The sequence below is a fragment of the Leucoraja erinacea genome, chromosome 40 (genome assembly GCF_028641065.1).
Source record: "Leucoraja erinacea ecotype New England chromosome 40, Leri_hhj_1, whole genome shotgun sequence".
NCBI lineage: Eukaryota > Metazoa > Chordata > Chondrichthyes > Rajiformes > Rajidae > Leucoraja > Leucoraja erinaceus.
Window position 1 is genome coordinate 7,444,942 of NC_073416.1, and position 24,310 is coordinate 7,469,251.

The following is a 24,310-nucleotide window of genomic DNA, read 5'->3' on the forward strand; positions in this document are numbered from 1 at the left end:
ACCTCCTCTGGTGTTTAAGAAGGAACTGCAGATGCTAGAAAATCGAAGGTAGACAAAAATGCTGGAGAAACTCAGCGGGTGAGGCAGCATCTATGGAGCGAAGGAAATAGGGAAGACTATTCCTCCAAACCCACTGTCAGCCATTTTCGGTATCCCTCCCAACACCAACCGCTCTGTTGCGGTGAAACGGGTTCTAGCTTTTACAACCTTGTTAGCCCGGAGACTGATCTTGCTTAACTGGAGGCTCACCTGTTCCCCGACACACGCCCGCTGGATTAAGGAGGTGCTTTACAATTTAAAGCTTGAAAAACTTAGGTTCTCTCTCAAAGGCTCTACCAAGACATTCCTAGATACATGGAACCCTTTCTTGGAACTTGTTAACTCTCTCAACTTGTCCCCGGACTCGGAAGAGGACTGAGTGCTCTCCACCATTGTTCTGCTTAACTGCAGCTGCTCTCCCCTTAACCCCCCCCCCTTACATATTTATTTAATTACTTACTTATTTACTGTTATTAGTGACCCCTTTTTTTAAATTTTTATTTTTTTTTAGTACTTTTTGATCCGTTTATCTTACCATATTTGTGTGGATGTGTATGTATGTGTGTTGTTTGTCCCCGTTTGGTTCGGACCTGATTCGGGTGGGTTGAAGGTGGGTAAGGGTAAGGGCTTTGACGGTCGCTTACATACTGTTGCACAATTATGCCTTGACTGTCACTGTCTGTTATCATTGTATGTATGCAAATTGTTGTGAAATTCAAATAAAAAGATTTAAATCGAAATAGGCAACATTTTGGTCTGAAGAAGGGTTTCGGCCCGAAACGTTGCCTATTTCCTTCGCTCCATAGATGCTGCCTCACCCGCTGAGTTTCTCCAGCATTTTTGTCTACCTCCTCTGGTAGCTTGTTTCACATACATCACCTCTATGTTAGGGTATCCCTCTTTCCCCTCTCACCAAAGGAGGCCAATTTCATCAGAGACCCACACCACCCTGGACATGCTCTCATTTCACTCCTACAATCAGGAAGGTGCAGGAGCCCCTGGAACTGTGACCATCAGATTCAAGAACAGCAACCACCAGGCACTTGAACGTTACACAGCACTCACCTCAACTGTGAACAATGGTCTTTGGTAGCACTCAGGTTATTAGTTTAATTTAGAGGTACAGCATGGAAACAGGTTGTTTTTTTTGACGCACCGAGTCTATCATCCCACATTCTCATCCATTCCCCGTACACTTGTAGGCAATTTACACACGTCTTAGGGGTGTGGGAGGAAACCTGAGCAACCGGATTAAACCCAGGGGGTTTAACGTTTCATTTACAGAACCAGTCACTCTTCCGTCAATTCTCGCTCCTGACAGACAAGAGCTTTGAACGTTGTCTCTCACGGGGAGAACGTGCAAACTCCGTACAGACAGCACCGGTAGTCGGGATCGAACCCGGGTCTCTGGTGCTGTGAGGCAGGAACTCCACCGCTGCGCTACCGTGACGCACCGAAGTTAGGTTGTGCTCCAAGCCTTGCCTGTGGCGCTGCGTTTTGCGACGGGTGAGGCAACCACGTCCTGAAGTAACTTCACGGCAAAAACATTTATGTGCAAGAGAAAGAGAAAAGTTGAACAGCCCCACCCTGAGGGGAAAAATAGAAAAATTGGAGCTTTCACATTGTCCCGCCCATTTACAGCTGAAGTGGGCGGGACAATGTGAGGAGCACGTGGTCTGGCGATGCGTCAGTCAAACCTGACATCAGGCGGATGTGTGACAGCGGCACTGGCCAATCGCGAGAGGGGTTTGTGTCTTGGGAGCGTCAAGTTAGGTTGCGCCCCGAGTCCCGCCCCCTGGCGCTGAGTCAGCGGCCGCGGGACAACGTTCAAAGCTCTTGCCTGTAAAGAGCGAGAGCAGTATTGACGGAAGAGTGACTGGTTCTGTAAATGAAAGGCTAATGAAAAAAACAAAACGTTTCCCCGAGTGTTTCCGCGCTGCAAACATTGAGCAGGTCGGGCAGCATCGGCGGGGAAAGGATCGGCGGAGACAGGGTCTCGACCAAAGATCCTATAGCGCTATAGGATCTTTGGTCGAGACCCGAAACTTCTCTCCAGAGATGCTGCCTGTCCCGCTGAGTTACTCCAGCATTGTGTGTAAAGTGCATCTTCGATGTAAACCAGCACCTGCAGTTCTTTCCAAAACAAAATAACTGAGTTCATGGTTCAGATCGGATACAAACTTTACAAGTTACAGAGACTGGGGTGTAGTGGAGGAAAATAAGGAAGTGCTTCTGACTTATCCTGGTGACCAACTAACCTAACTTTCAGGTGTTCAGGAATTGTTCTGGGTGCCTTCGAGGAGAGGCTGATGAATGCTTTTTAACTGCAAAACGACACAAAATGCTTGAGTAGCTCAGCACAATTCTCTAGAGACGCTGTCAGTCCCGCTGAGTTACTCAACCACTTTGTCCTTCGGTGCATTAATCAGTATCTGGAGTTCTTTATTTGTGTTTTTAACTACAGTCTGGATGAGAATAAAAAAAATCATGCTGGAATTGTGAGATTCAGGCCGCAGGTGGGACTGCAGGAAATACCCAGCAGGTCGGACAGTAACTGCGGCGAGAGAAAGAAACTGAATCATGTTAAAAGTGAATGACATAACCCACGTTGGCCACTTCTAATACAAACAGAAAGGATAGTTACCTAAAATTGTTGAATACAACGGGAAGCCATTTAAGACTGAGGTGAGAAAAAAACTTTTTCACCCAGAGAGTTGGGAATTTGTGGAATTCCCTGCCACAGAGGGCAATGGAGGCCAAGTCACTGGATGGATTTAAGAGAGAGTTAGATAGAGCTCTAGGGGCTAGTGGAGTCAAGGGCTATGGGGAGAAGGCAGGCACGGGTTATTGATAGGGGATGATCAGCCATGATCACAATGAATGGCGGTGCTGGCTCGAAGGGCCAAATGGCCTCCTCCTGCGTCCTCCCTCCTATTTTCTATGTATCTATGTAACTAGTTAAGTTCCGAGGGCTGTTATGTTCTTCATGAGACGCTGTTCCTCAGTTTGGGTTGGGCTTTGTTGGAATAGTGGAGGAGGACAAATGTCAGGATGGGAATTAGATGGAGAATTAAAATGTTTTCTGCTTGCATTTTGGGTCAGCTGGCATTTCTGAAAATGTCTTTCTCCCCTTCAAAGATAGACACAAACAGCTGGAGTAACTCAGCGGGACAGGCAACATCTCTGGAGAGAAGGAATGGGTGACGTTTCAGGTCTTTGGTTTAAACCAGCATCTACAGTTCCTTCTTACACAATTCTCCCCTTCAAATTGGTTTATCTTTTCACCCCAGGGGAAAACGTGCCCAACGTCGGGAACAAGTTAATTTGGCAGAGCTGGTGGAGATAGGAAATCCAGCTGTCAAGGGATGACGCAAGATGATGGAACAACATCTATGCAGTGCAGTTCCCAAGGACGATGATCCATTTGCAGACTATTACATGGAGGAGAGCACGTACGAGTTTTGTGGACATGTTGTAAAGATCACCCAGAAGTTCAGCACTGACCCGGGAGTTGCTGGTTCAGTCTGGAAATCTGTAAGTGTCGTGGCCTGAAAGTAGATGAAGCTGAGAGAAAGCACTCCTTTTGCAACTGCTCGATCCACCCTACTGTGCTGCTGTATTGGCTCATGTTTTCTCTCTGAGCCAGAAGGCTCCATGTATAAGCCCCGGTCTGTGCCTCGAGCAAAGAAATACAGGCAGGCAGTACCATGAGAGTGCAGATGTTGGAATCTGGAGCAACAAACAATCTAATGGGAGATACACATTCCTCCTACTGGGATATCTGACTAGCTGAGTTCCTCCAGCAGATATATTATATAAAGAGCGTGCCGCATTGGTCTCTCAGATGTGGGATGTCCTCCCAGTTTGCCTATGCATGTGGATCCCACAAGACTATTTGAATGAAAGGGGCCACAATTCCTCCTTTTTTCCTAACCAACCCACTCCAATAGTTTGTTTGTGGCTTCCTGTGACAGGCAAATGTTGCCACAGCATTTGCCTATGTAACAGGAGGAGCTGCACTCGAGGGTATGTCGTTGTCAAGCTTTATGGGCAAATTAAGAACATGAGCAGATGGTATGCAAATGTAATAACGAGGAACTGCGGATGCTGGTTTATACCAAATATAGACACAAAATGCTGGAGTGACTCAGTGGGTCAGGCAGCATCTCTGGAGAACAGCCAGACATGAATGGCTGATGTTTACCAACCATGCTCAGTCCTGCCCTGCCTCTCTCCCAGCTTTCTTCCCTCCCCCCCTACAATCAGTCTGAAGAAGTGTCCCAACCCAAAACATTATCTGTCCATGTTCCCCAGAGATGCTGCCTGACCCACTGAGTTACTCCAGCACTTTGTGTTTGTCTTTGGTTTGCAAATGTACTTTCTTTTTGCGACACACCTGCTGTGACTTCAGTTAATTCCAAACTGAACTGGCTGATGGAAGGTCAGTCTGGCAATAGCTGCTCCGTTAATCATCCCTTCTCCTCACATGGAGGTGTTTGAACATACGTGGTGACTAGAGGTAGCACACTCACCTTTAACTCCTTGGGTTGTGAGTTCAACCACTCCAGATCTTCAATCACTTTCAAAGCTGCCATCATTCAAATGGTGCATTGAGGGCCGCCCTCCTACTCTCTCCAGTAGAACTAAAAAGCTGAAATGCTCAGCAGGTCAGGCAATCTCCATGGAGAGAGAAACAGAGTTAACATTACAGGCATGAGACTCTGTGGAGACCCAGCATTTTTGGTTTTTAGTCTTGGGATGAACTTGGTTCAGGAGCCATTCAGTAGGCTATCTGGCGCAGGGTTAACGGGATGAATGGCCTCCTTCTACATCGTATAGATGTATATAGAAATCCAGCCTCTTTGTTTCAGGCAAATTGAATAGCTTTGTTTGAGCAGTGAGGTAGCACTTGGAGAGGGAGTTGGAGACCAGCGGCTACCTGCCACAGCTGTGTGAACAAGCAGCCAGCTGAATCAATATGTTTGAATGACCTGGATATTTATTCAGCTTACTCACACAGTCGTGCATCAGTGAAGCCTAATGTAGCTTCCCCCCCAAACCAGCACTGGCAGTGCAGCAGAATATTAAAAAAAAAACTGTCAACAGTAACTAAAAAAACGTTTTCCCGTGCTCGGGTGCCAACATGCATTGAGGGACCTATCCATTTGCCTTAGATGCCCTCCAATGTGTCGACCATGGATTTAAGAGAGGGTTAGATAGAGCTCTAGGGGCTAATGGAATCAGGGGATATGGGGAGAAGGCAGGCACGGGTTATTGATAGGGGACGATCAGCCATGATCACAATGAATGGCAGTGCTGGCTCGAAGGGCCAAATGGCCGCCTCTTGCACCTATTTTCTATGTTTCTATGACCAACCAGACAATCTTAAATGTGTAGGAAGGAACTGCAGATGCTGGTTTACACTGAAGATTGACACAAAATGCTGGAGTAACTCAGCAGGGACAGGCAAGTTCTCTGGAGAAAGCGAATGGGTGATGTTTCGTGTTGAGACCCTTCTTCTGACAATCTTAACATGTAGGCAATGTGAATCAGGCTGTTTGACCATAGGGGCAATCAGAGCTTAGCTTGAAGCTGGTCAATGACCAGGAGCAGGGGCTCTTCTTTGCTTTCTACACTCCCCCGTCACCACCCCACAACCCAGAGTCTTAAGCCAACTGTAGTATTCCCATTGCTGCTTGGGTGATTTTTTAGGGCAATGTAGCGCAATTAGACTTGTCTCCAAAAGTTACAGGAATGAGGAAATAAACAGTGATAGCGAGATATGAAGGGATTTGAAAGCAAGGCACGGTAAATAATTATGGATAAGGAAATAAAATGAATGGTTTGTTAAACTGTGAGATGTTGGTGGAGGGGAGATGCTGGCTTGGACACCAGAAGCATTTAAATAGTCTTGTTAGGTTGTTTTGTATCCAGTTGCACAGAGAGATTGGTTTCTTAGAATCTCCGAAGAAGGATGCAGGCGAGGTTATGAGCTCAAATTCCACGACATGTTGAATTAGTGGCAAGAATGGTGTTCGCCCAGCTTAGCTGAAAAGGAGATTTAAAAAAATATATATATAATACACACACACACATCAATACTATATATACTCACATATACATATAACAATCAAATAAACACATTATATATATGTATATGTACATGTATAATATATATATATATGTGATGAACACAAAAAGGTGGAGTAACTCTGCGGGACGTAAGTGTACGCATGTATCAGAGGGGAAATGCTTTTTCCAAAGATCCTTGCTATAGGACCTTTGGCTTTTTTCTGCTTCGACAGTAATGTCGATTTCAACCAGTAGTGGGAGCCACCCGAAATTCAGAGCAACATTCAAAATGCGACCTCGCTTGAGTTCTTTGGGCTAGATGTTGTCGAGGTTTGTCCTTGCCGGCTCTCCTTCGTGGTTCTCTTCCGCCGGCGGGGAAGCCGCTGCATTTGTCCCGGCATCATGCTCGTCCCGTGTGCTCTGCGGACCGCTCGAACCCGCATCTCCAGGGTAAAGAAACACCAAACTCTCTACTCGCTACCACTTTAATGATGAGCGGTTGTGATAAAATCCCGGTGTAAAAATCCTTTAGAAGGCCGAAGTAAAACTAATGTGCTGAGGGGATGATGGGCAAATGGTCAGGGGTTGGGCACTCGCTTTTAAAGCAGGCCCAGCACTAAATAAAGATGTTGTGTGATGCAGTTATTTGAAATAAAACAGAAATTGACTGAAAAGACAGAAAGATTTGGGGCAAACGGAATTAAAGAGGAAGACACAATATATTGACGCGTGGTTGTAATCTGTGTGGAAATAGATTCTTTGAAAGAGGATACAAGGAACCCCAGATGCTGGTTTACAAAAAAAAGAAAAAAATGTACCATCAATCTGAAGAAGCTACATGGATAGAACAGGTTTAGAGAGATATGTGCCAAACACGGGCAGATGGGACTAGTGTAGATGGGGCATGTTGGTTGGCGTGAGCAAGTTGGGCCGATGGGTCTGTTTCCATGCTATATCACTGGGTCCTGACCGGAAACATCACTATCCGTGTTCTCCTGAGATGCTGCCTGATCCACTGTTATAGAGTCATACAGCTTAAAAAACAGACCCCTTTGTAAATACACCATAATAGCCGCGCCTCCAGTGCTATACATGTCATGATCCTCTTTCTACGATTGTGAGTGGTAACAATCTTGAGAGCGAGTGTTGGTCAGGATCATGACCTTTGACTGAATGTTAGTAACACTGAGGTAGCATGCACCGTGGGAATGAAGTTAGGCTGCAAATGTGTAGATTAAAAATTGCCTTGGTCATGTCAGAGATGTTGGTCTTATCTTCACCAGATCTTCTCTACCCAACCCGTCCAGTTTCTCCACTGTTCTGGGACTAGATCGATAGCAACACATAAAGAGCTTCTCATAAAACTCCGGAAAAAGACGGGATACTCATTTACAAATTGTAAGAAGGCCTTGGAAAATTTCAACAGTGACCTTCAGCAGGTAGGTGGCGGCTGAATGGCCTACACCCCGCTTACATTTCTTACACTGTAAGTTAGGTTTATTTTTATTTAGTCATATTTATACAATGGTATATGAACACACTGATCTGTTTTGCAGTCAATGCCTACTATGTTCTGTTGTGCTGAAGCAAAGCAAGAATTTCATTGTCCTATCAGGGACACATAACAATAAACTCACTTGAACTTGAAGACCCCATTGTTTCAATTATGCTAATTGAGGGATAGGTACTGGCTCGAATAACAAGGAGCACTACCCCTTTTTCTCCCTTACTTGAGAGAATGGACAGGGATTTGATTTATGTGATTTTTATAAAAATAGACAAGAAACTTGGATAACAGCAGAATCCCTTACTCAAATCCAGACAGCTTGTAAGCCAGGAAGTGGAAACATAAGGTGGGTGGTGGGAGTCCATTGAGTTAGTGAGGGGCAACTCCACACCATTGTCTTTCCATGGATAAAGCGATGTACCACTGGATAACTGCTTGTCAATGATGACCTCTTTTCAAAGGCTGAAGCCTGGCTGCACGAGCAAGCCCACAAGGAAGGATGGAGCAAAGCTTCTAAACTACAAGGTCGGAAGACAACGGAGGGTCTGATTGGACTGCTCCAGGATGGGAACTCCGCTGTCCTGGTGGAGGTAAAGACTTACAAAGTTTGGACATTACTCTGTGTAGTAAATAGTGACAAATGTATCAAATCAGAGAATACTACAGCACTGAAGGATCCTGTCTGTATGTCCTTTTAAAATAACTCTCCAATCAATCCAACCCTTCCTGCTGTCTCCCCACAATTTACTCATTTTCAAATGTTCATGCAATTCCTTTTGAAGTCCCATTAAATCTCCCTGAACGCGAGCCATTACTTTAGGTGTGGGAACCTATTAACCGACTACGGTGTCTGCTAAAGTAGTGGTTGGGAAATTTCATTTGAACTAGTTAAAATTGGATTGGTAAAATGGATTGGATTGGCAGTAGGATTTGTAACCAGAACATACAGACATCAATAAAATTGAAGAACCAGAGTGCAGATGACAGTTAAAAAAAAAATTATGATGTTGAACACGTTGCCGTGGCATTACAAGCAGATTCAATAATACATTTTTCAAAGGGAATCTGAGACGTACTTTAAAAGAAATAAAAAAACTGATGGGCTTTAGGAAAGAGCAGGGAAGTGGCAATTATGGGATTACTGTTGAGAACGGACATTGGTGTGATGGGCTTATTGAACTCCTGTGCTGTACAATTTTACTCCCTTGTGGGAATCAATTGGATTTAAAAAAAATGTCTCATCCCTTGCAGGTGAATTGTGAAACTGACTTTGTTGCCAGGAATGTAAAGTTCCAGCAGTTAGTGCAGCAGGCAGCCACTGCCACGCTGGAACACTGTCGCTCCAAGCAGGTGACCACCACTGATTATACCAAGGTTTGTAAAGTGTTTCTATCTCTCACTCTTATCTAATCGTGTCTATGCCAGCAGATACTCCTCACTGTTTTTTGTGTCTTCAATTGAACAGACTGAGCAGTCCGTACCTGCACCACAGCTTTTGGTTTGATCTTGATACCCATATTGAAAGGGTACATTATACTTAAGCCCAGAGGGCATAGGTGTACATTAGATCACAAGACATAGGAGCAGAATGAGGCCATTCGGCCCATTGAGTCTGGTCTGCGTTCGATCATAGCTGATCTATTTTCCCCTCTCAACCTCATTTTCCTGCCTTCTCCCTGTAACCTTTGACACTCTTACTAATCAAGAACCTATCAATCTCTGCTTTAAAAATACCCAATGACTTGGCCTCCACTACCATCTGTGACAATGAATTCCAGACTCACCACCCTCTGACCAAAGAAATTCAACACAATCAATACAATACAATCAGTTTTATTCGTCACATAAAGTGCAAGTGAAATGAATTTGCCAGCAGTAGTACAATGAAAAACACACAAAAACACAATAAAAATTGAACACAAACATCCACCACAGCATTCATCACTGTGGTGGAAGGCACAACATTTGGCCAGTCCTCCTCCATTTTCCCCCGTGGTCAGGAAATTCCTCCATCACCATTCTAAAGATACATCCTTTTATTCTGAGGCTATGCCTTCTGGTCCTAGACTCTCCCACAGAGGATGTGAACATCCTCTTAGGCCTTTCATTTGGAGGTAGGTTTCAAAGAGATCCCTCCTCATCCTTCTAAACTCCAGCAAGTACAGACCTCGAGCCAGGAGATTTAAACTTGGAGATTTAAGGACCCTCAAAGTGGGATACAGATGGAGTTTAACCAGCAAAACACGTGCAACTCAACTGCTCAGAGCATTGGGAAACCTCTCGCTGCTGATCCTGCTACTACCTCACATCACACCTGAAATACTAATTCTGTGGCACTCTTGACAGATGCTGACCTGAGCCAGCATTTTGTGGCAATTTTGTTTCAAATTTCCAGCATCTGCGGTATTTTTTTTTTTGATGCTGGAGAAAAATCCTACCTTGTCACTCAAGATACAATGCTCTCAGAATTCCTGCAAAGTTCAATGCCCCTTGTGAGTTTCCCAAAAGGCAATACCTGCACCCTTCACCATCCTTGTATTGAGGCAGCTTTAGATTGTTCAGTGTTTCTCTCTGGGGAAAATGCCAACGTGCCGGTATCACAAAGCAACGGCAGGAGGTTTGGCTCCTAAGATACACCAAGTGGAAACCTAGCACTGCCACTAGAGAGAGGGAGAGCAGGCAGGGAAATGGTGTCACAAGTCATTCTGGGCTGCTCTCAATAAACCCCTCCCTTAATTCTATCCAGACACTTCCACCCCTGCAACGTACTGTTCCAGCTGCTACGGTCAGGCAAACGCCTCCGTTGCCATGCGGTGAGAACGGAGAGGTTGAGAAGGAGTTTCTTTCCAGAGGCCATTCGGACTGTAAACTCCTACCTCACCAGGGACCATTCCACTGCTTTTTTTAAATTGCTATTTTTTTTCCCTTTTTCCTTCCTCCCACAATATGTAATATGTAAAAGAATTTGTGATTCTGTTCCATTCTGTTTGTTTGTTTCTTTTTTGCAAAGTCCGCGAGCATTGCCACTTTTCATTTCACTGCACATCTCGTATGTGTATGTGACGAATAAACTTGACTTGACTCCAGCTGAAACTGTTTGCCCAAAGGATGGGCGCTTCCAATTAATAAGTGACAACTTTACAAATGTATGTATTGAAAATGTTCTTTATTACTCTGCAGAGTTCCCTTATGGCTGAAGAAATAAACCAACTGAAGACTCCTGTGGACAGGCGTGCTCTTGCTGACCAGCTCGCCCTGGCTATCGGTAAGGTTGGAAGTGCAGACTTCGACCACTTCGTTATTTTGTTCTCCTTGAGTGACACAGGCATGGTATTCTTGGTCAATGTAGTTTAGTTTAGACTAGAGATACAGCATGGAAACAGGCACTTTGGCACAGGGAGTCCACGATGACCATTAATCACCCGTTCACACTAGTTTGGTGTTATCCCACTTTCACGTCCACTCCCTATACTCTAGGGGCAATTTACGGAGACCAATTAACCTACATCCCTGCACATTTTTGGGATGTGGGCGGCGACCCACGCGGTTACAGGGAAACGTGCAAACTCCATACAGACAGCATCCGAGGTGGTTCTCCAGTAAATATTTTTGATGTGAATTCTATGGTCCCCGTGGTTTAGTGCAGATTCTAGAGTGATTGAGAGCGAGAGAAAGATTTGCATTTCACATCCTTGGCACATTGCATTAAAAGCACAACATTGGTTGTGATATCAGAAACATCACATGGAGAGGCAAAGATTTTGCAGAAGAATATGTGTTGGAGCGGGACCCGAGTCTTGGTTTTAGCGTACTCAGGGTGCAGGGCAGAGAGGAAGGGTTGTAGGAGTGATGTTTGTAGCATTCGTCGAAGGCGGAGACATACCTGGTTGTGATGCTGGGTAAGCTGTAAAGGATTGGCCAGATGGTTGGACTCCTTCCAACCGGTGTTAACATCAGGTGCAAGATGTGTTGACGTTTGCATTCCTCCACCATTCCTCCACCACTCCTTCATCACTTCCCAACCTTCTCCCATTATCATGTGGTAAAGCTGACCATTATATTAAAAAACACACTAAATGCTGGAGTACCCCAGTGGGTCAGGCAGCATCTCTGGAGGACATTTCAGGTCAGGACATTTCTTCATACCCTCTGCTGAATTACTCCAGCACATTGTTTTTTTTTTTCCTTCTATAAACCAGCATCTGCTGTTCCTCCATTAGATACAACATTTGGTTTGTGGTATCCTCTTCCTAACTCCGAGATCTCTTTAGTTGGCTTTATTTATGAAGATTCATTCTGCTTTATACAACATTTTGACGGGTCCTTTTTTGTAAATCAAATCTGTTTTCAAGGTAACCTTGGTGAGAACATGGCAATCAGAAGAGCAGCCTGGGTGGCTGTACCATCTGACTGGTACATTGGCACATATGTGCACGGACAGCTGCCAGCAGATAGCCCATCCCTCTCAAAGATGGTGTTTGGAAAATATGGCGCATTAGTGATCTACAGGGCTGTGGAACAGAATTCCAAAGTTAACGTTTCCGAGGTAGGCCGCAGGTTGGGACAGCATATTGTCGGAATGATGCCTCTGTCTGTGGGCTCCATCGATGACCCGCCCGGCGATGATTCAGAGACCAAAATGTTGGCTCAGCCTTTCCTGCTGGACCCTGGCACCACAGTGGGGCAGTTCCTGCACACAAGTGGAGTGTCGGTATTGGACTTTGTACGGTACGAATGTGGCGAAGTAACCGAGGTGGCAGAGAGTGTAAATTTGGGACATTGCAGACCTGGAAATCAATAACTTCCTCATTGTCTATTTCTCTATGTTCAAATAAAATAACAAGCTCTAGCCCATTTAGTACGGATTTTTCCATCGTTCTTAATTCTTCTTGCCGTTTCAAGTGTTTGTCATATGTACTGAAAACTGAACAATGCAATTCCTACTTGTGGCAGCATTCCAGGTCTTGTAAATACAGTACTCATAAAGAAAACAATAAACATAAAGAAAAAGTTCAATAAATTAAAAACTAATATTTGTACAAAAAAGCCCAAAGTCCTTCACGCTACCAAGACAGTTTGTAGATAATTACCTCTCGAGTTGGGTCTTTCAGGCTGGGTTAGTTCTATGGAAATCTAACGCAAGGTACAGTTCTTCATTGTGAGGCTGACTAGGCTTTTGAGTTGTCTGTGGGGTGGATGCACAACACTAGTCAAATACAACATCCACAGGAGTGGTCACTGGTGAGTTTTCAGCATCAGGAAGTGTTCCCTGACTTTAGCTCGGGCAGGGGCAAGGTAATCATTAGTGCCCTCGCCAGCAGCCAGATTGAAATCAATGAGCTCAGCCAGTACCAGTGTTTAAAAGGAATGTAAAAAGTATTTATTCAACAGTTTTTTCTAAAACAACGCATCCCATGATACCTACCAGTCCAATGGCACTATACTTCCCATTGTAATGTAGGAAACACAACTGTTAAACTGTGCATTGCAAGCACTTACAATCACCAATGATTGAGTGACCACATGTTTTGATGATGATGGTTGAGAGATTTGAAAATTGGTTCCAGACCCCGGAGCAACCTCCTCACACTGCACTGTGGTGAAACAGCACCATAAGTTCCTTAACATCCACCTGGAAGTGCAGAGCGGACCTCCATTTTGAATGTGATGTTAAATACACATCTACAAAAGCACAGTGCCTAGCTGGCTTGTTCTACTCTTCCCTAGAGTGGGATTTGAACTTACAACCTTGAGTCAGGTGAGAGTACTATCCACTGAGTCACGCAGGAAGCTGCACACTTCTTGGATTGTATTATTGACTTCCACACCATCCAATGAACTGATCAAATGATATATAGCTAACTCCTATTGTCTCTTTCATTTGAACATTGACAGTGTGAATGTTAATATTTGTGCAATGTAGTAGCAGGATATACATTATGCAGCTGCCTTAAGTGCATGGCATTAACAGCTCGTTACCTCATGGGACAACAAAAGTGAGCTCAGTTTCCCAGGCAAATAATAAGTGAAATAGAGTCTGTCAACAGGTGCACGCTTCAGCCCTGCCGTGGTTAGTGCGTGTTAACTGTTCAACATAGCCACAGAGAGAATTAGTGTGAGTTCTTGCCTGGTCAATAAAGGTAACGGGAGGCAAATCCTCAATTCTGACCTTATTGTGTTTGGAACTGGCACTAGGTGCAAAAACAATGACGAAGGGTCGCAACCCAAAACGTCACCCATTCCTTCTCTCCAGAGATGCTGCCTGTCCCTCTGAGTTACTCCAGCATTTTGTGTCTATCTTATATTTATTTTCCAATTAAGATTCCCTGCTCTAATGAACAGGGCAGTTTTCTCTTATTTCCCTTTCTAGTCATAGCAACAGCTGACACATGGTTATAAACTATTTATTTGTTAATTATCAATATCTGACACTTGACAATTCAGCAGGTCATTCAGGCACAGGACAGCCACATTGTTAACCAAGTTGGTGACTAACCCCTCAGAGATACTGAGGGCATTGTATTCCTACCCATGCAGCTACCCTCCTTCCCACTTTAGTCAACGATACATGTAATAGGAATGTTACCGAGAAATAACAATGCGACGTGTTCCATTAAGTAGCACAATATGAACATGCATGTAGAACCTGTGACCAAAGGCTCAGCTTGACATGTGTACAAAAAAATGCAACATGTTTACATTACAGTGAAATAAGCACAGACACATTAATGGCTTTGAAACTATTTTATTTAGCACTGTTACTGAGGGAAGACTCAATGGAAGCAGTTTCTGAAATCCCATGCCCGATGGGTTGCGGCAGAAGCTGTGCACGGCCTGACTAATTTCTAATAGCAAGAAATGAGATGCTTAGCTTTTCACTCTGTTGCAGATTCAAATTCTGTCAGTATAGTTGGTGCAGCTTTTGCCAATTTAAAATTTGACTAACTCACCCATTCCACTCAATGCAGAACCAAACAAAACATTTAGTACAAAAACAAGAGGCTAAATTATGTAAGACAAAGGAGAGAGTATAGATTAGGAGAGATTCAACTGTTGCAGTGCATGGTTTTAGTTAGATTTCAGCTGGAATAATGGGAGGCGTTCATGATGAACATTGGATGCAAACTATTTGCGAGCTGGCTGCAGATTAGTTGAGAGTTGGTGATCTGTATGTGAGCTGCCTGTCTGCATGAAAGTCACTTGTGGACAATTTGCGAGCTGCCTGCCTGTTTGCGAGCTGGCTGCGGACTAATTGCGAGTTGGTCTGCATGTAAGCTGGTTGCGGACTAGTTGCGAGTTGGTCTGCATGCAAGCTGGTTGCGGACTAGTTGCGAGCTGCTTGCGAACTATTTGCGAGCTGGCTGCCTGCACACGAGCTGGCTGCAACAAAGTGCAATTCATTTATCAATAAGACAACTTTGGATCCAAGTACACATTTTATATGTATATTTGTTTATAATATTTGAAAATTTGTACTGCAAAACATTTTAGATGCAGGGAACTACATGTATAAATTAGGGCTTTGAACTGAAATATTAGGCTTAAATTAGGAATTTCAAGAGTGGAAGACATGACATGTATTTATTTGGCATCAGTGATATTTTGTTGTAATCCCCTGCTCCTGAAAATGAATGGGTGTTGTTGTTATTTGACAGAGGGTTTAATCTGACAAGTTGCAATAACTCATCCCTCAATTTATTATCTTAATAAATCTTAAAGATTTCTTAAAGAGAATTAGTTAAAAAATGTCTTCATTCCTCGAAGTGAATTTCTGCAGAAGACCTTAGTGGAGATTTGGAAGAAGAGTCACAGACATGGTGCTCCGTGGATCTGCTGTGATATTCCATGGTGCTCCTTTATTGCCATTTAGTCTTGGTGATGCATAAAATGATCTAGGCAAGTAAACAATAAAGTTTAAATATTTGTAAGTAGAGGTAAGGTTTTTAGTGAATGGTTTATAGAATAGATGGTGTTTGTCTGTTTTGCTTTTCTGGGTGGTTTGGAGATATTCCCCAAGCTAAAGCGACAGGATGCAGTTTGCAGATGCTCTACAGTTCTCCTTCTTTTAGAACATTCCTTTTGACTTCTTCAAGTTGATCTGTTTCCAGCTGGGCAGCGCAGCAAACACCTCTCGTGACAGGCCAAAAACCAGTTTGAAATCTTGGTCTGTCAGGGAGTTCTGTGAAGGAAGTTTGCGTCAGTTTGAATTCTCTCCAGACGACAGTAACTTTCTCACCCCGTTGCACTGGGCACCCCTTTGAAAGTTCTCGGATCTTTTTGTGGTTCTTTAATGACACAGGTTTGGCTGTGTCATTGACAAGTACCTCCCCACAAGGAACTACATTTTCTTTCCATCAACCTTGTGGCCTTTGCCTCTCCCATCCCCACAACCACCCACTCGGAACCCAAGCGCAGGTTCCTGCGGGATGTTCCTTGCCTGTCCCTTCCATTGGAGATGGACACTTAGATGTTCTATGTCGAGTTGGCTGATGCAAGAGGGCGGCAACTGGGATGTTTCTATTGGCTTCTGATTTGGGGCCTGGATTCCTACCTCCGACCCTCAACAAATAGTAGTTTAAACCCACCCCTGGTGAAAATAAGCGCGTGTAGTTGCTCGTTGTGTGGAGCCTGATCCATCATTTGTGTAACGTGTAGAGATGATCAGCTGTACGTGATGTATAGCACGACGTTTACAGCATCAGCTCCAAAGGCTGCCAGCACAAGCAGCAAATACTACTTTGCTATTATTATCCTCAACAGAAGTAGTTCCCAAAAGAACTTCACGTGGTACAGAGCAAGTATTCCACCAATTAATGTTGGCTTCAATGCCATTACCCGTGTTAAGAGTTTTTTTATCCTCGCCTCAAGATCACCCATCCCCTCCAGCTTTCTCTCAAGCCCCTTGGCCTCCATGGATTAGTTAAGACATGTACCTTGTGTTCATCACATTGGAGGCAACTATCAAAAGCAGATCCCAACTTCTGTCATGCCATGTGCTTTCAGTCTCCTACACTCCCAAGTGCCCATCCCTATATCTGGACTAACCTCTTTGCTGGTTGGGTCGACACCTTCAGGCAATTCATGTCTTTTTTTGTTAATCAGTGCCTCTGGTGGGTAGTGCGTGTGGGTAGCTGCACAGTCTAATTCCACCTCAGCTAAATCCTGCAATAAATAAGATCAATGGATTTGTCACTTTTTTTTTTTTTTTAATCTCCACTTAAGATAGCCTATCATATAATGTTAACTCTATACATCCACAGATTTTAATAGATTAGTCCACTTTGATCCTGTAAAATTGTTCAGGTGATGAATCAAATTTACATTCCCTCTTCATCCCCATATTTCTTGATGTATCCATGTTATTGATCTTGGCCTTGCCTATACTCAGCAACCAAGCCTCAACAGCCCTCTGGGGGAACCAAATTACAACCCTCTGCATATTAATAGATTGAAGAGCAACTGGGTGGAAAATAAAGGGAGAGATAGATTTGATGCAAAGCCAGGAGAATAAGATTGATCCATAAAGTATTTGCCTCTAATTATCTTTTTTGATGCTAAAACTTTATCTGCAACTTTGATTTGGCCTGTGGCATTTTACAGTACACAAGTCATGAAAGAGAATAGTCACATGGGGAATAAAACCACAGCAGATCATATTACATTTTATAGTCTGTTACTTGCAGACTTGGGTATGACTCCAACTTGCCGAGGGTAGAACAGCACAGAGAATGAAAAGACAGAGAAGTCAAACCACCAAGCAGATGATTGAAACTTGTTTTACAAGCCAAGAGATGGCAAAACTCAAGTTGGTGGGGGTACAGGAATGGATGATTTACACAGCAAGAATATTGCAGATTTAGGTACGGTAGGACAGTGGTTATGTTACTGAGCAAGTAACCAAGGGCCAGTACTGATGATCTCAAGACAAGAATTCCAGTGGGAATTTGAATTCAGTTAATTAGATTTTAAATGGAATAAAAATGTAATCAATCACATTGACTATAAAACAATGTCCTTCAGGAAAGGAGATCTCCCTTTATCTAGTCTAGCTCATTTCTGACTACAAACCCACAGCATTGTGGATGACTCGGCAAGGAAACAGCTGGGAATGGACAACAAATGGCAACCCCTACATCCCATGAATGAACAAAAACAATTCCAAGATTTTGCGATGGTGAACCGAAGGATACTTACAGTTGTGACCTGGACAATCGCTGCAGTGTCTCCAAGTTCTTTTTTCAATTGTTCATATGTTTTACCACCCTGGAAAAGACATCAGAACACAGGCATTATGAGCTGGACGAGCTCGACTCTGAATTCGAGGGATAAGCTTACTTGGTTGAAATGAGCACTTCCAGTTCATATTTATTTCCTATCCATTTAAAATTGAACAACTGGACAATTAGATAGCATTATGTACTAAATCAGTGACAACAGTTTAGGGAGGCCTCGTTTTAAAGTTAGACTTGGTGTCACCTCTAGATATTGCTAACTGTTATACAGCACTGAAACAGGCCGGTCTGCTTGTGCGTCCCAGCACAGTATTGCTCCCAGGTTAATTCTCAAGCACTCACGTACTAATACAATTGAATTCATACTTGCATCTCAACTTGAGGTGACTAACATCAGAGTATAAAAAAATTAATCTGGATATTTTGGGAAACGTTTACAACCTCCTGTGTCATTAATGTTTTCTCTACAAATTAGAGCTAAAGTCTCTGGTATATTGTATGCATCTAGCTTAGAGTCCTGCTCTGCTATTCTAAGCCCTGGTGGCGATGCACAGAATGTTGTTCTCCTGTCACTGAAAGTCTACGACAGAACAGTCAAGGCTCTGAAGTTCCTTACACTCCATTTGCTGATGTCCCATCCCACAAACCAGCCGGTGAACGTTGGTGGTTCAAAGCCCTGCTTGATGATGAATATGGCAGTGTCGATGTCCCGGCTGCTGGGGTGCGTCTTCAGGTACTCCTGCGCGGTTGTCAAGGATTGCCCTCTTTCCGTTTCATTTGCATTTTTGCCAATCCACAGGAAAATCTACAGAACAGCGAGGGGCAGGAATCCAAGCACGATTAAAACAAGTCAGACTTAGAGTCACAGCGTGATACAGTGTGGAAACAGGCCCTTCGGCCCAACTCGCCCACACCAGCCAACAATGTCCCAGCTACACTAGTCCCACTTGCCTGTGCTTGGTCCATAATCCCTCCCAATGTCCTATCCTGTCTGTTTCTTAAACGATGGGATAGTCCCAGTCTCAACTAACTCCTCTGGCACCTGGTTCCATACACCCACCACCCTTTGTGTGAAAATGTTACCCCTTGGATTCCTATTAAATCCTTTCCCCTTCATCTTGAACGTATGTCCTCTAGTACTCGATTCCCCTACTCTGGCCAAAAGCTTTTTGACCACCTTATCTACCTGCGATTCGACCATCCAGGAACCATGCACCTGTACTCCTAGATCCCTCTGCTCTGTAACACTACCCAGAGGCCTGCCATTCACTGTGTAGGTCCTGCCCGTGTTCGACATCCCAAAATGCAACACCTCACACTTCTTTGTATTAAATTCCATCAACCATTCCTCCGCCCACCTGGCCAATCGATCCAGATCCTGCTGCAATCGTTCACAACCTGCAAAACCACTAACATTTGTATCATCAGCAAACTTGCTAATCTTGCTCTGCATGTTGTCATCCAAATCATTGATGTAGATGACAAACAGTAACGGGCCCAGCACCGAACCTTGCGTCAGCCAATTTGCCATCCATTCTGCTATCTCTCCTTGGATCCCATGCGATCTAACCTTCCAGAGCAGCCGACCATGCTGAACCTTGTTGAATACCTGACTGAAGTCCATGTACACAACATCTACAGCTCTGCCCTCATCGACCTTCATGGTCACGTCTTCAATCAGATTTGTGAGACACCACCTTCCACGTACAAAACCATGCTGACGATCCCTAATCACCCCTTGCCCATCCAAATGCCTATATATCCTATCCCTCAGGATACTCTCCTGTAACTTACCAACTACGGATGTTAAGCTCAGATTTAAGCTTTCAAATTCCCACAGGGTCTTTCAGCTCACGGTTCTTTAGCTCCAAGTAAACCCCTCCTCCCCACAGACTGAGCAAAGATGACAGATTTCCTGCACCTGAAGGACATTGTGAAACAAGTGGCTTTTTAACGACATCAGTCGATTTTAAAGAGATGAGCTCCAATTCCAGATTGATCCCATTTTAAAAAATTTTAATTTCCCAGCGACTGTGGCGAGATTCAACCTTGTGTTAATGGTCCCAAACTGTTGTCTACTTGTCCAGGAATTCATTCCCTCCCAAGGTTGAAGAGACACACTCAGGATAAAGACCTTTGCCTCAGTGGGGTAGATTGGCCCTTCATCCTAGTCGATTACAGACTGGCTGGGCACAGAAAGCCAGTAATCTCACTTTCAGGTAACTACTTGACAACTGCCTTTCCACTGGTCAGTTCCATTTACCTGATCCCATGTATCCAAGAGCATGACATCATCTTCACTGAGGTCTTCCTGAATGAAATTTGTGATCTCTTCTGCGATGAATCTCCCCGTTTTGTTGGAACATTCAAACAGACGGGATTGATAATCCACATTTTCCTCTTGTAGTCTGCACAGGAATAAAAGTATTCTTCACAATGGACAGAGATAATTTGCAGAACAAGAGCACAGTCCCATTTCCTGTCATGCCTGTCATGAAGGGTCAGCATACCCTCAACTAGCTTGGTGGGGGGGGGGGGGGGGGGGGGCTGCTATTGAGGAGGAGGAGGAGGGTGCTCCTGGGCCTGGCTGCTATTGATTCCTGGAATCATATTAGCTAGGTGTTCCAAAGCACTGGTGAATCAAATATTAAAGCGCTTCTGTCATAAACATCATGAAGCAGTGGAAATGAGGAAGATTGGAAATAATTGCCCGCCCTCTCCACACACGAGCAGGACTTGTATGTGGGCTTGAAGGACTCTGGCCTGCAGGACAAGACCCAGACTGAGTGGCTGTTCTCAATTGGCATGGACACACTAGGCTGAATGGCTTAATTCGAGTCAAAGCCCCAATTGCTACCAGTGGCCTGCAAGGGTTCATGAGAGAATAAGAGTCAGAGACATGGTAGGACTTCTCAATGATGCTCATTCCCTAGATGGGTCGCCCACTTACACTTCCTATCCGAGTGCTGAAAGGACACATAACCAAAGTAGCAACCCAAGGAACTTTAGCTCAGCTTTGAGAGAGGACATGATGAAAACAATGATTGGAAGATTTGCCTTTTACCTTTTATCATTTGCATAAGGTGCCTTTCCACCAAGCGCTTCCCAAAATTCCAATGGTTCTTGGCCCTCAGCAACAGTGGCCTCGTTTCCATTGGACATAAGGGCAGCTAATTCCTTTGCCATTTCACGTTCGTCCCCACTGGAGCCCTACAAATATGAAGAGAAAAATCTGAACCAAACCCTTAAACTTCCCGCAGTATTATTTCCTGATTAGAGCAGCTCTCACTATAGATTAAACCAATAAAATATGCTATGCCAAAAGGGGTTGCTCTTATCCTAAGTTTGGTTAATATTGTGTCACGTAGTTTCAAGTCTTTTACCTTCCCAAACCACAGGTAGCAAATTGTTTTGGTCGTTAGAAGAAAAACATCATTTGAGTTGAGGGATGAAGCGTAGGGCAGGACCTCGAATGCTTTGCTGCTAGACTTATCGAAGCTGTGGATCTGAAAAAGTCTGATGAACTGCTCTTCTTGTTGGCCGCTCTTCCTCGAAGTGCCCCCCTAATAAATGATCAAAAGATACACTTTGTAAATGAGCACGGTAGTTATTTAAGGTAGACAAAAGTGCTGGAGAAACTCAGCGGGTGCAGCAGCATCTATGGAGCGAAGGAAATAGGCAACGTTTCTGGCCGAAACCCAAAACGTTGCCTATTTCCTTCGCTCCATAGATGCTGCTGCACCCGCTGAGTTTCTCCAGCACTTTTGTCTACCTTTGATTTTGTTATATTCGTTATATTCAGTTCTGTGCCACTGTTAACCCCAATTTTAATCCCATACATCCATATTAAACCTGAGACTTACTTCAAAGATGATCAGTTTGCCCTGGAATATGGCCATGAAGTGACGTGGCTCCTTCCCCATGGTGACCCGAACCTGCACTGGTTTATCACCGAACCTCTGGTCAATCTGGACCGCTTGATATGCGGAGGCAGTCAATTCATCTTGTGTGGCATGACGACCCTAGGAAAGTAGTCACTAACTTGGTTAAAGATACTCATAACTCGAGTTATTGCTCACCAGTGCCTGGAAATTGGACCACCCCGTTATTGGAAGCTAAATGAGTGCTGCAGGAAGCAATGGTGCACAACTGAATGGCCCCCAAACAATTGGAAAACTGGAGAAAACCACCATTTAAAAACACAATCTCTGGGGGTGGTTTTCACCCCAAATCTTGCAGAACTTTACATGCACAGTTCCCAACAGCAGCTGACTGTGCAGCTCACTGCTACTGTGTCAATGCCACACAGACTGCTCTTAAATGTACACTCTTCACGACAACAGCAGAAAGCATTACAGTGGAAGATGGAAATTGGCCTGAGGCTTCTGGGGGAAAACAAAATAATTACTTTTGCAATGCGATGGACTGGTCCACCCCAAGGCCAAGCCATTTCCAGTGAAGGGTTCAAAGCAACAGTAATCACAGCATTTTAACTACACATTTTAGAACCACTGGTGACCGATTATTGTATGTGCTGCCTGTGGACAAAAGTGGAGCACAGACAAATCTCAGCAGAGGCTGTGGGCAAAACATCGCCGCCCCAGTGGGAACTCTAATTAGTTTCTCCTTGCCAACTTACAACGGGAGATGCTCTTTATTTTACTGATGAAAGCAAAGAAGGTTGACAAAGGATACAGCAGAATGTAGATCAGTTGGAATTTGGGACAGAAATGGTAGACAGTTTATTCTGCACAAATGTGAGGGAGTGCATTAGAGTGGTCGAATGCAAGAAGTACAAAGTAAGTAAAAACTTTGATGTACGGAGGGATCTTGGGGCACAAGACCATAGCTCCCCAAAATTGGCAGCAGAAGTGGATAGTGTATGGAATACTTACTTTCATTGGTCTTAGCATCGATATACTTTCAAAACTGTGCGCGTGTCAGGTTTATGGCCTTTGATTTGTTGGTCTTCCAAAACCACACGCTAAAACTCCGAGATTTTTACCATTTCGTTAGCGATTTCACTTTTACCTTTGCATATCCACTCCGCTGCCGCCTGGCTCCTCCAAAAACGCCGACATTTTTCCCATTTCGCTAGCGATTTTACTCCCCCCCCCCCCCCCCCCCCCGGCCCGGCTCCGTCATGCTGGCCGAAGCCAAAGATCGCCTACTCCACCCGCTGCTTTTCGCCGTCCTCGCTGGCTTGCACTGTCCGAAAATCCCGCGCGTCAACGGCCTGCCAGCCCGCAGGCGCATTGAGGGCGTATGCAGCGTCTTGACGTCGTACGCATAGTCTTGACGGCGTACGCCTAGCACGTGGCGTTGCGCGATGACGTCAGGCCGCCCCCTCCCCTTGCAACGGCACGTTGCGGGAACAGACCCAACGGGTCTGCACTTGGTATAGTTTACTATAAAAGTCAAGACGACGTTGTAGTTATATAAAACTGTAGTTAGGCCGTGTTTGGAGTGTTGTGTGCAGTTCTGGTCACCACACTATGGGAAGAATGTGGAGACTTTAGATGCAGTAAAGGTTCACCAAGTTATTGTCAGAATGGGAGTGCATTATCTATAAGGTGATGGTGGACAACGTTGGATTCCTTTCCCTGGAGCACATGAGGCAGAGGGGTGACCTGATAGAATTATGAGAGGCATAGATTGGGTGGGTAGATAGTAAAGTCTCTCCCCCCACCAGATAGAAACATTCAATAGAGGAGACAAATATAAACGGCAAGATGGGGAAGTTTAAAAGGAGAAAAGCAAGGCAAGATTTTTAAGGAAAGTGTAAGAGGCTAGAACATGATGTTTTAGTACTGGTGAGATAAAGATGACCACAAACACGACTAGATTAGCTTAGAAACCATCTGGTTTACTAATGTCTGCTGACCTTGCTTTGTATGGGTGTCTCTAAATTCCTTGTGAAATGGCCCAGCAAGCACCCAGTTATACCAGCACCATACTGGTTCAAATCATTATAATGAACAGAAACACATCCTAGCTATTATTTCTATTTCATTTCCTCAGGAATTAGGCAAATCATGGATGCATCAGGACAGAATGCAAAAGCCTGGCATCTTGAAAATGTGTGGGTTGCAAAAATGAAACGAGTACATAAACTGGACACCAAACACAACTTAAAAAGTCTCAACTGGAAGTCTGTTGTAGGTTGGTTTATGATGTCTTCTTGTGCATGATTCAAATATTCATACCTGCCAAATGTAGAGGATAAAATGCTCCTTCCTATTCACTAGATAAGTGTACAAGATCAGATAGCAGTCGCCACCATAGAAATATCCATACGTGTTTGGGTCCACGGGAACCAGTTCAAGGTTCTCTATTCTCCAAACCTACAATCAAAAGAGCAAGTCAGAGTTCATTAGCTTTGTGGCCAGAGGAAGCAGAGGGTGTATGTTTAGAAGAATGAGAGGTAACCACATTGAAACAAAATTCTTACAGGGTTTAA

The 24,310-nt window shown here is 44.3% G+C and overlaps 2 protein-coding genes across 5 annotated transcripts in view; one reads left to right on the forward strand and one right to left on the reverse strand.

Moving 5' to 3' along the window:
• Positions 1 to 6,398: 6,398 nt before the first annotated feature.
• Positions 6,399 to 12,472, forward strand: tsfm (Ts translation elongation factor, mitochondrial). The gene is made up of 6 exons (XM_055664529.1): positions 6,399 to 6,561; positions 7,395 to 7,550; positions 8,080 to 8,208; positions 8,870 to 8,992; positions 10,799 to 10,883; positions 11,971 to 12,472. The coding sequence occupies exons 1-6, from the start codon at positions 6,514 to 6,516 to the stop codon at positions 12,417 to 12,419; spliced, it is 990 nt and encodes a 329-aa protein (XP_055520504.1). The 5' UTR covers positions 6,399 to 6,513; the 3' UTR covers positions 12,420 to 12,472.
• Positions 12,473 to 14,347: 1,875 nt separating this feature from the next.
• avil (advillin) overlaps positions 14,348 to 24,310 on the reverse strand; it is a 36,843-nt gene continuing 26,880 nt past the window's right edge. For all 4 annotated transcript variants that reach the window (XM_055664528.1, XM_055664525.1, XM_055664524.1 and 1 more), the window contains exons 16-24: positions 24,057 to 24,194; positions 21,714 to 21,872; positions 21,234 to 21,413; positions 20,915 to 21,060; positions 20,114 to 20,258; positions 18,467 to 18,655; positions 17,813 to 17,881; positions 16,664 to 16,780; positions 14,348 to 15,797 (exon numbers count right to left, since the gene is read on the reverse strand). In XM_055664528.1, the coding sequence (XP_055520503.1) occupies positions 15,684 to 15,797; positions 16,664 to 16,780; positions 17,813 to 17,881; positions 18,467 to 18,655; positions 20,114 to 20,258; positions 20,915 to 21,060; positions 21,234 to 21,413; positions 21,714 to 21,872; positions 24,057 to 24,194 (1,257 nt within the window). In that variant the 3' untranslated portion in view covers positions 14,348 to 15,683. The remainder of the gene's footprint in view (positions 15,798 to 16,663; positions 16,781 to 17,812; positions 17,882 to 18,466; positions 18,656 to 20,113; positions 20,259 to 20,914; positions 21,061 to 21,233; positions 21,414 to 21,713; positions 21,873 to 24,056; positions 24,195 to 24,310) is intronic.

Coding starts and splice junctions, on each gene's coding strand:
- tsfm (XM_055664529.1), top strand. CDS start 6,514: ATGCTCGTCCCGTGTGCTCTGCGGACCGCTCGAACCCGCATCTCCAGG. Junction 6,562..7,394: donor CTCGAACCCGCATCTCCAGG/GTAAAGAAACAC, acceptor TATCTTCACCAG/ATCTTCTCTACCCAACCCGT. Junction 8,993..10,798: donor CCACCACTGATTATACCAAG/GTTTGTAAAGTG, acceptor ATTACTCTGCAG/AGTTCCCTTATGGCTGAAGA.